At 44.6% G+C, this 11,116-nt stretch overlaps 1 protein-coding gene across 1 annotated transcript in view; it reads left to right on the top strand.

Moving 5' to 3' along the window:
* The window catches only part of JMJD6 (jumonji domain containing 6), a gene marked incomplete at its 5' end in the record, with an annotated part of 7,648 nt that extends 159 nt beyond the window's left edge, over positions 1–7,489 (top strand). Inside the window, 6 exon segments of the mRNA XM_010020398.1 lie at positions 1–302; positions 3,832–4,118; positions 5,429–5,564; positions 5,681–5,819; positions 6,480–6,607; positions 7,070–7,489. The exon segment at positions 1–302 is cut by the window's left edge and continues 9 nt beyond it. Coding sequence (XP_010018700.1) covers positions 1–302; positions 3,832–4,118; positions 5,429–5,564; positions 5,681–5,819; positions 6,480–6,607; positions 7,070–7,106 — 1,029 coding nt within the window.
* Positions 7,490–11,116: the final 3,627 nt, after the last annotated feature.

Below are 11,116 nucleotides of genomic sequence, written 5' to 3'. Positions count from 1 at the left end.
CTGAATGCTCAGGTGGGCTGGTCTGCCCAGGAGAAGTGGACTCTGGAGCGGCTGAAACGCAAATATAGGAACCAGAAGTTCAAATGTGGGGAGGACAATGACGGTTATTCTGTGAAGATGAAGATGAAATACTACATCGAGTATATGGAAACCACGCGTGATGACAGCCCACTCTACATCTTTGACAGCAGTTATGGAGAGCATCCCAAGCGCAGGAAACTCCTGGAGGACTATAAAGTACCCAAATTCTTCACCGATGATCTCTTTCAGTATGCAGGGGAGAAACGGAGGCCACCTTACAGGTACAGTAAAGTGACAGCAAGATAGAACTGGGTCTTTTCCATCTCATCAGCTGTTCCTGAATAGGTATGATTATTTTATATAGAACAAAATGGTAGCTTTACATCCACTCCTTTGACATGAGCATACATCTATAACCCAGAGGCATGGAAGGGCAGATTTCTTCATCAGTTCCTGGTTCTGCCACCAGTGTCACTACAAGTTTATGTCTTTGGGTTATTTTTCTTTTTATTAAACATTTTCCTTCACTTCTTGGATTTTTCAAAGATTGCATAGTTCCTGGAAGTTCTGAAGATTATTTTCTTGCTGTGTGTGCCTTCAGGCTTTCAAATTTGAAGCACCTCAGGACTCGCTCCTGGGTTTTGCGCCAGTGGTTTATGTGCAGTGTGGAATTCTGTTTAATTATGAGTGAATCCTTTTAAGGTAAAAATCTTAAGCTGATTAGTATGAAGTGTGGAGACTAGTTCTTAGCTCCCCTTCAGATGATTTTGAGAGAACAGTAGTTCACATCTGTGTAGTCTTTGCAACTCCTGGGTTTTTTGTGTTTTTGGGAGTTTTCTGGGGTTTTTTTTTTTGGTGGCTCATTGGAAAAGGGTTGAAATGACACTGAATTCCTGAATTCAAATGCAACAACCTTGTATTTGGGCCGTTAGATACAAAAGCGATTTCTGTGTTAATGTAACACTTCACAGCAGCATGAGCATAAGCTGAACCCTCCCAAGTAATTAAAGACTTCAGTGACATTATAATCCAGTAATGCCTTGTCCTTTGAGTGACATGAGGCTGTGATGTGGGATTTTAATTAAGGTGTTTTAAATAAAATAGAACAGGTAATAATAATGGTGCTCTCTCTTCTCTGCAATGTCACATTTCTGTAGCCCAGTTGTGCTTTTGCAGGCCAGAAGCATGAAACTGGTGCTGTTTAAGATCACTGAAGTAGGTGTTTTTACAATGTTGGAACAGACGCTTTTTATAATTCACTTCTAAGAACACACAATCCTGTGAGCAAATGCAAAAGCACACCAGGAGTAGCTGCTAGTAGAAACTGAATACACTTAAAGGACTCGGAGTCATTTCTCCAAGATCTAGGTGGACTAGATAATATGGATGTGACTCACTTGGATTGCTCTCTCCTTCCCCCCACGCCTTCCCCACCTACAGGCACAGGCTGAGCTCCTTGCTTGTGAGTTTGTTCACAATTCTTGTATTTTTTTCTGGAAAATGTGGGTTTCTTTGATGTTGTTATAATTTTCTAAGAGATGAGTGATGCAAGAGAGCACACTGGTGCCTCCTGGAGTTTCGGGTTTCATCTAGGTACAAAAATGGATGAAGAACATCCAGTAGTTAAGAGCATAATTGGAAATCCAACAGAGGGTGGTGCTTCCTAATCATATGAGCAGGAGATAAACTGCACAGATTGACCTCTGGATTGAGAGGTGAGTGACAGTATATGGATCTTAAAGGAAGAACTCGTGCTGTTTAGAGCACCTTTATTGGAATTTTTCCACTTTAAAATGAAGCCAGTAATTTTGGGAAGACATTTACTGCAGCAGCTATTTTAGTTTGGGGGGTTGATGGGGTTTGTTATTTTTGCTCTTTAGATTGAAGCTATAGGTTGTGAAGCTTTTAATGGTACATGTCATGTCTTGTGGCAAGCTGGAAAATGTTCATTGTGAATGAAACGCCTGGAGGAAGTTGCTGATAAATGATACTGTTGCTAAATAAGGGTTTTTAAATCTTCTAACTGTATAGTTTCAGGTTATAGTCAGAAACGTCCTGAACAGTGTATCTGTCTGTGTACCAGACACATCTTTGTGTTTAATTTCTTCTGGTTCTTAGTAAAAGTTTTGACTCTTCTGCTTGTGATTTAATTAGCTTTCCAAGGATAATGTGAATCTAAAGAGTGAATTGATAATAGAAATGACAAACAGCTACTTCATACCTTTTATGGCTCATTTGCGAAGTAGACAGAGTGCAGCTTGATAACCAAACTTAGTCCTACAGTCGATGCTAGAAAATGACACTTGAAAACCAGCTTCATGCACACCTGCATTGGAAAGGGGAGATGGAGCTTTTCTGAACCTGTGAACTCCTAGTTGGGTATCGCCTGCCTGTCAGCAACGTAACAGAGAGATCATAGAATAGTTAGGGTTGGAAAGGACCTTAACATCAACCAGTTCCAATCCCCTTGCTATGGGCAGGGATGCCTCACACTAAATCATGTCACCCAAGGCTCTGTCCAACCTGGCCTTGAACACTGCCGGGGATGGGGCAGACACAGCTTCTCTGGGCACCCTGTGCCAGCGCCTCAGCACCCTCACAGGGAAGAGCTTCTTCCTTATATCTAACCTGAACTTCCTCTGTTTCAGTTTGGATCCATCACCCCTTGTTCTATCGCTACAGTCCCCGATGAATAGTCCCTCCCCAGTGTCCTTGTAGCCCCCTTCAGACACTGGAAGCTGCTCTGAGGTCTCCACACAGCTTCTCTTTTCCAGGCTGAACAGCCCCAATGTTCTCAGCCTGTCTTCATACAGGAGGTGCTCCAGCTGCTGTTCATCCTCATGGCCTCCTCTGGACTTTCTCCAACAGCTCCATGTCCTTCTTATGTTGAGGACACCAGAACTGCACCCAGTGCTGCAAGTGGGGTATCACAAGAGCGGATTAAAGGGTCAGGATCACCTTCTTTGACCTGCTGGTCACTCTCATTTTGATGCAGCCCAGTATATGGTTGGCTTGTTGGTGCTTCAGTTTCTACCCTCTCTGCTGCCCATTAAACAATTCTTGCCTTTTTTTCCCCCCTCTTGCTGCCTGGTACTAAGTCACCTCATGCTTTACCTGGTATGCCAGATCTGTACCAGGGCAAATGAGCTACTTGGAAGTGCTGCTGTTGTTGAACATGTAGCGTACATCAAGTTTTCCACTGGGAGAAATAAACCTTGCAAATGGGGAATGAGAATATACACACCAAATCCTGAATGGTCACTGGAGAATAAGCTCCATCTAGTTAAATGCTGGAATGAAAAGCCTGTTGTAAATGAACAGAAGACATAGAGGGAGGTCAGGGTTGCATAACTTTGCTCTGCTCCTTACTTGCAGTGCCTTTTGTTTGGTCCTCATTGTTCTGCAGTTCTGGATCTGTTTGAGCAGAGAATTTAGGAAAACCCAGGCTTAGGAGGCTCCCCCTGCACAGAAAGAAACCTAACACAGTCTGTTGTGCCTTAACCTTGAAACCACTATGCATTTCATTGTAGCACTATTTAAAACAAAATACAGCTATGAAATATGAAAAGCTATCTTCACTTTCTTGTCCCAGAGTCGTTCTTGTCCCAGTTCCTGTGGGTTTCTAGGTTAAGCTCATCTTTATACTGTAGCATGAGCCTAACAATCTCAAGAAGGTAAATGAAGGAGCTGTAATGACCTCAGTTTCCAACTTGATGTGAAATGAACAACTGGAATTTTCTGTCTAACATGAAGAGAAGGTAGCTACTTACTTGCTCTGTGACTAAAGGATTTTGTTTTCCCCTCCTGCAGATGGTTTGTGATGGGCCCACCTCGTTCTGGAACAGGAATTCACATTGATCCCTTGGGAACTAGTGCATGGAATGCCTTAGTCCAGGGACACAAACGCTGGTGCCTGTTCCCTACCAGCACCCCCAGGGAGCTGATCAAAGTGACGCGAGAAGAGGGGGGGAACCAGCAGGACGAGGCTATCACTTGGTTCAATGTCATCTACCCCAGGACACAGCTCCCCACCTGGCCCCCTGAATTCAAACCCCTGGAAATCCTGCAGAAGCCAGGAGAGACAGTCTTTGTGCCAGGTATGGACAATTCTCTCCAGTAAGGAAATCATAGAATCGTGGAAGAAATCTGAGAGAGAAAAGCATATATTTAACTTCTATGTGTAGGAGACATAAGAATATTTTAGCTTTCTTATATGACCCATCTCTTACGAAGAAACCTATTCTGAGCTGTTTCAAAAGGGATATATATTGTGATGCACATTTTGGGACTATTCAGTTACTTAAACCATATGGCCTGTAGCATAGAATTGTGTGTGGTACAGATGACAAAACAAGTGGGGCCTGAGTTGCAGCATCACAGGACTGTGAACTTCAACAAGATTGCAGGAGTAGGAAACCATCAAGGTATAAAATAATAGAGGTTTTTGAGTAGAAGGAGCTCTCGGACAAAAATGTTTGCATTTATATACACTCTCACAAATCCATGACTGAATTTTGTAGCCTGGGTAGTGGGACTGCAGAGGAATTTTTCTTAGCTGTGAGGAAAGAGCTACTTCAAGGCACTGACACCTTCCACCCACCTCCCTGTGGTTATGCTTCATCTTGCACTTGAAATCAAAAGCTAAAGCAAGAGCCAATAAAGAGGCCATTCTTTTTGAGTGGCTGCACTCTGTGTGCCCGTTGTAACTGGGAGGTGAAGGTGGCTCATGGATATAGAGGGCGAGTTCTCAGTGCCCAGTTCTAACCTCTACATCTTGCATTGTCTTATTCAGCTTCTATCTGCATTGCTCATCTCTCGCATCCAGCTGACTTCATGTTTGAAGAGTGCCTTGTGATTGTCTTGGCACTTCTTAGTAACTCCTCAGTGTACCTTCTGTTAAGATTTTGTAGCTGTCAGGTTCTATTAAACTGATTCCTTAATCTTTCTTTGAGGTCTCAGTGGGTTGTAAGAACACCACTATCTATTTTTATCTATGTGGAGAAGCAGTTTTGCATCTATTTTTAAATGAAAGGTTAGTCTGTAGTCATAAGAACCCTACTAGATCAGCATGGAAAGTGCTCTCTAGCTTAACAAAACGGGGCTCTGTGCAGTCTGGGTTATATGTTTCTTGCTGTTAAGCTGTCAGCAGTCAGTGTGTTGCTGTCAGGTCAGATCTTCAGTGCCGTTTGTGAGCTGCATAATTTGGGCAGACCTTTGAGCAGCCTTCTGTAACAAGAATCTGTAAAGCACTGGAGCAAGTACTGAGGAAGAACAACATGATGTCAAACTCACCTGGGTTGGGGAGAAAAGGTGTTACTTTCACCTGTGTGATGGGAAATTCAGGGCTGTTCTTGAGCTTGCTTTTCCGCTGGCTAGGCAGGAATGGTCATTGGTGGTGTATTTCTAGGTGGCTGGTGGCATGTGGTTCTCAATCTTGACACAACCATTGCCATCACACAAAACTTTGCCAGCTGTACCAACTTCCCTGTGGTGTGGCACAAGACAGTGAGAGGGAGACCCAAACTGTCACGGAAATGGTACAGGTAAGAGATTTAGTAGCTTTCTTCTCATATTCTCTGCTTAAAACCCTAAAATACCCTGTTCATTTACATGCAGTGTTACTGTTCAAAGCTAACCCTGAAATTTTAACTGTATTTAGGATCCTAAAGCAGGAGCATCCTGACTTGGCAGCCTTGGCTGATTCAGTTGACCTGCAGGAATCTACTGGCATTGCTTCTGATAGTTCTAGTGATTCTTCCAGTTCTTCAAGCTCCAGCTCCTCAGACTCTGATTCAGAGGTAATGCTTTTTACCACACAAGTTGATCCATAGCCTGCAGTTATATTGGTTTATTCCATACCTGATTAAGTGTCCTTATCCTAATATTCGTGTCTTATGAAAGAAATTAGTAGAAAGCAACTAAACAAGACTATATGGTGGAGGAGCCTGTGGTTTTCACAGGTTTCGTTTGCTGAAGCCTCTCTTTGTGTTGCTAAATGGACTTGGTTTGTTTGATCTATATTTATATTCTGTACAAATCTGTCACTCATTTAGGTAAGCCATACTGTGTAAAATGGCTGTAAAATGAATTTTCTAAAAATGGGGAGGGGGCACAAGCTCCAAAACAGAGGCTGTGACTTATGACAGGGGACATTTCTATGCATCTGTGTCCTTCAGAAGGCACAAAGTCTGCTCTTACTTGGAAGAGTATGTCCTTCTAGGAGCCAGAATGAATGCATCCATTGTCTTGCCCCATACCAGTCAGTGATGAAATCTAAGAACATACCTGTTCCTGAGTTTTAAATGCTTAATTTAAAACTTCATGTGTCTAACCTGAAATAGAACATTCTTTGGGTATTGATCATTCAGGGTTGCTGAGGTAGCTCTTAAAGTAAATTCCACAGCACAAATAGTGTTCTAGGTTTCTCTGAATTCTGTTTCCATCTCTTCATCCTTCAGTGTGACTCTGGCTCTGAGACAGAGGGGATGATGCACCGGAGGAAAAAGAGGAGAACCTGCAGCATGATGGGGAACGGTGACACAACTTCCCAGGATGACTGCGTGAGCAAAGAGCGCAGCTCCTCCAGGTGACCCCATGGCAACTGTTGGCTTTAAACAAGCAAAAGAGAATACAAGACAGAGCTGGCAGACTTCATACAGGGTGTTTCATCAGGACAGAGGGATGGAGAGCAAGGGAATCCTTACAGAACATAAAGCAGTTGGCCAGTGGTGGTATATTCCCTCCATGAGTTATTTTAATTGCTCAAAGCTAAGATTCTTGATAGCTTTTTTAAAATGAGGTTATTTATTTAATAAACAGTTTTATTACTTTTCCTAGTTGTCTCTTTTAATAAGGTATTTTATTTTTATTTAGTGGGAAAGGTGGAGTATTTTGACTGTCCTCTTCAGAGGGCACAAATGAATAGTGAACAGTTGAAGATGAGGAATCATCAAGCAAGACTTAGGTTTTGATGCCTTTCTGTTCAAGTGGAAAACCTTCAAGTAGTTTTATGGTTTCTCTTATTGTTGCCTGGTTCTTCTTTTAACAGGATTAGGGAATCCTGTGGAGGCCGCAGCTACCCCTGAGAGATGCCACCACCCGCCTAGAGGCAGCTGCCCATCGACTCTCTGTTAGCAGCCAGCCAGCCAGCTCTGTTCTACCCCCTTCTGCTCCTGTTCCTCACAGTCCTTAAGTTCTTGTCACACTTCCTCAATCCAGACATTGTCTTCATTATGTGCTGTCAAAGGTTGGCTCCTTAATAACTTCTATGGGGAATGCCCTGACTCTACGTTCTTGTGCAATGCTTTGTCCCCTCTGCGCCCCAAGTGAGTGCACTAAAAACCCACCTTTGGGTAAGGACATGCCGAGTATTTAATGGTTCACGTAACTGGCAAGGAAGACAATGGTCAGTTTTTAAAGAACTCTTTTTAAAACCAGCGGGTAAGTGGAAAAACCTGCCTTGTTTTGACACTGTCGTATGTTTACATGTTGTCCTGGACACTTGAGGAAAGGAACACCAGCCCTTTTGGCCTATCTGAACGTCTGGCGGATCTCACACCACAATGTCAGGAAGGGGAGCTGGGATGAATGCTCCAAACCCTGAAGTGACTTCCCTGGAGGTGACCACCAACCTGAAGTATCTTTTATGGTCTTAATCTACGTCTAAGGTGCAACATCTTAACCAGCAACGGTCCATTTACTTTTGCTTTGTGTCTGTTCTGATGACTGGTGACAAAGATGCACTAGCACCTTGTGGTAGGAAGCTCAATGGAGCAGGAGAATCCTGGAGTTTCTTGCACAGCAAAAACTGGAGGGAAGAGTCAGCATTTGCCAGTAATCACAATCCTTTAGGTGCAGGTGGGATGTTTAACATTAGGCAAGAACTGACAAAGTCTGACTGAATGATAACAGTTGCTGGGCTTTAAATACCAAGCAGTGACAGGGCCATGGGCTTTCCCAGGCCTGTGCAGTTCACACGCGTAAATGACTTTTCTTTGAGGTTATGGCTTCAGACGTTTGCAGAACTTGTGGTGCCAAATTGAAAGGACTGAGAGGGGGACATGTTGTTTTATGCTTTTTAAAAATGCAGTGTGTTGCTTATGTCTGTGTAGGTGCATCTGTATTATCCCAGGTAAAGCTCTCATCCCCAAGGGATCTGTTGGGAGCTGCTGGGTGATTCTAGGTGGGGCTTGTGCTGGTAGTGTCAGTGAAGGGATCTGTCTGCCTGAAGGAGAGCTGCAAGGAAATCTTCCTCCATCTGAGCAGCACAGCCAGAAGGTGGCTGGGTTGAGAGGCTTCCTTGGATGTTCTCCTGACACCCAGGAGATGGGTATTAGATCTCTTCATCTGCTCTTTGGGAGAGGAAACTTGAAAGCAGAAGTAGTGTGTGTGTTGTAAACATGCAGTGGTGTCCTGGCAGTGGTAGCAGAGTTAAACAGCAGAGTGGCAGCCTTAACTGTGACATGCTTACACATGTCGGGTTTGATAGAGCCCAGGAAGTTGCTTGTCTGGTCTTCCTGATCTGTTTTTTACCTCGTCTCTTCCTATTTAAACATTCTCCCCCTTTTTGGAGAGTTTGTCAGGATCTATTTCTGGATCTTCTGTGCCAGTCATTTTGTGTAGGAAAAGTGAGGTGGTGGGGGAAAAGGAGAGAGAGAAGGGTTTTGGTACACTCCTTAGCTGAATTTCCTGTGATAGCCAGGCTTAAATGATCACACTTCCTCCGTAGACAGCCGCAGGTTCTTCCACAAGATTATTTCATTTTAAAACAGAAAACTTCCCAATCTCCTGACATTTCTGGCCAAGGTTGCCTTTTTCCCTGCCTGGTTGAACATGCACAGTGCATGTCTTCTCAGACAGAGCACGCTGAGGCTGCCGCCTTCTGGAAGAAGGTGGGAGCCTGGAGGAGGGCAAGGGCTCAGAAGTCTCAGCTCTATCACAGTGAGGGAGCCCTTGGAGAGCTTCCCAATCCCCTCTTCATGGCTTGGAGGGTAGTACCTCAGTGAGAGGGCTCATGCTGTAGCTTGCAGTTGCTTTTGGTGTTCAGGGTTCAGTTTTAGAGTCTTCAAACCTTCCACACCTCTACCCCCAGAAGCACAGTGGGAAGATCCAGAGTGCAAAGGTTTCTTCCAAGCCTATGAACTCTTCCATGGTGTGAAATACAACAATTTCAGATTGAAGCCTGTGTTTGACATCACTCACAGGAAGCAGTGTGTTCGAATTGGACTGCAGGCATTGTGATGCCAGCAACGCTATACTGGCTGCTCCACAAGGCACTTCCTGATACAAAACAAAGGTGTATCTGTTCAGGCTACCTGGGAATTGAGACTCCTGGGATCTCTGGTTCTTCCACTTACTGGCTCGAGCCTCGGCTGAATGGGTGAGCTTCCGTCTTTGTTTTATTAGATGAGGTTTTCCTTACCTACCTCACAGGGGTGTTGTGAGGCTGAAATGTAGTTACTGTGTAAGATGCTTTGAAGCCCTTCTCCCACAAAAACTGTTCCAGGCATCTAAAGCAACCTGAGATTTCCTAACCTGGTGTTACCTTTCTGTAGCAGAAAACATTGGGGATGTTGTTGTTCAGCACTCTTGGCCACGAGGAGTTCTGTGCTGGCCCTTCCAGAATTGCTCTGTGGTACATAAATAGTAGCAGAACAAGGTTTTTTGTTTTCACCAGAGTTTGACTGTTGGCATTTCATGGCCTGCTCCGAACAGGAGGTCCTGCTAGATCAGGAGCTTTTTAAAATAGGACTAACTTAAATTCTCTCTCAGCAGGGAGGCAGTTACACTGGCCTTAGAGGAAGGAGGGAGCTGGTGCTTCCCAAGCCCTCCTTCCAGGCTGGGTGAATGAAGTTAACTGTGCTCCCTTGTGCCTAGCTCTGTGCTTGTGAGAGGCTGACTGGGGAGAGGGGATTTGGTGCTCTCGCTTCTCCAGTTTTGTGCTTCATGGGGCGTCCATGTCTCTTGATCCCACACCATTGCTTTTGTGACCTGGAGAACCCCTGGGTATGGTCCAGTGCCCTCACTTCTTTGAGCCCAAGGCAGCAGCCACTCTCCCTCAGCCCCTGATGGCACTTGCTCCTGCTTGCTCCCCAGGGACAGGCTGAGTGTCCCACTGGGTTTGCACTGGGTGCTTTCCAATTGTCCTGTTTGTATGGGTGTCACTGTCCTGCCTGCTCTGGTGGAAGCTAAAGATGTTTGTGAGCTCTGGCCCTCTGGTACCCAGTACAGGCTTGCCTGCTGTGACAGTTCAGGAGTAAAGGAATAAATACCCCCTTAGAACTGTACATGTGGACAACAGGCATGGGGATCTCAGCACCTGCTCTCTGCACAAGTGCAGTGGGAGCACGAGCACAGCTTCCTCCCTTCCCAGCTGGGCTGTGCTGGCTGCAGTTTGTCTTCTCAGTTACATTAAGCCTCTCCAAATGCTTAAAAGACAGACAGCAACCTCTTTCATGATTAACCCAGACCCTTTTCCTCCCTTAGTCCCCAGCCATCGTGGGGCAGGAAGCACAACTGTTGACTGAATCCAATGTGAAATGCCTGTGTGGGCTAATTGTACCCAGAGGTTTTTGACATCCCCCTTGTGAAGGGGGGAAGGAAAGAGCTTAGAGATTCATTTGACAGTCACACTCCAAGCCCTGCTACTGCCCTTAGCTGCTTTTATTACCCATCCAGCAGAGCTGGGAATACTCTTAATTGTCTTGTTTGGATTATTGTGGTTTTGCTTTTTATTTGAAATAAAATTGATTATTTTGCATTATCCGGTTGTCTAGTCACTTTTTTTTTTTCATATCATGAGTTGGAATAACCCCACACATGTGTACCTCTGCTTCCCAAAGCACTGCAGTATGTTCAGTGGTGTTCAGTGACAGCTGCAGGGGTGCTTTGGGGACTTGTTCAGCTCTTTTTCATGTGTGATTAGTGTATCTTTGTGATGAGGTATGTTTTGGAAGCTGCTGGGGCCATCAGGAGAAGGTTTGTGTCTGTAGCTTTGTTACCAGACCATGACAAGTGCTTTTGACCCTTCCCTGTCCTGGATTGGGAAAGTGGAAAAACCCCTCATTTATTTGGTTAGTGAGCTTGTTGAAACCAG

Source organism: Nestor notabilis, unplaced genomic scaffold (genome assembly GCF_000696875.1).
Source record: "Nestor notabilis isolate BGI_N333 unplaced genomic scaffold, ASM69687v1 scaffold6858, whole genome shotgun sequence".
NCBI lineage: Eukaryota > Metazoa > Chordata > Aves > Psittaciformes > Psittacidae > Nestor > Nestor notabilis.
This window is presented reverse-complemented; position numbering and strand designations above follow the sequence as displayed.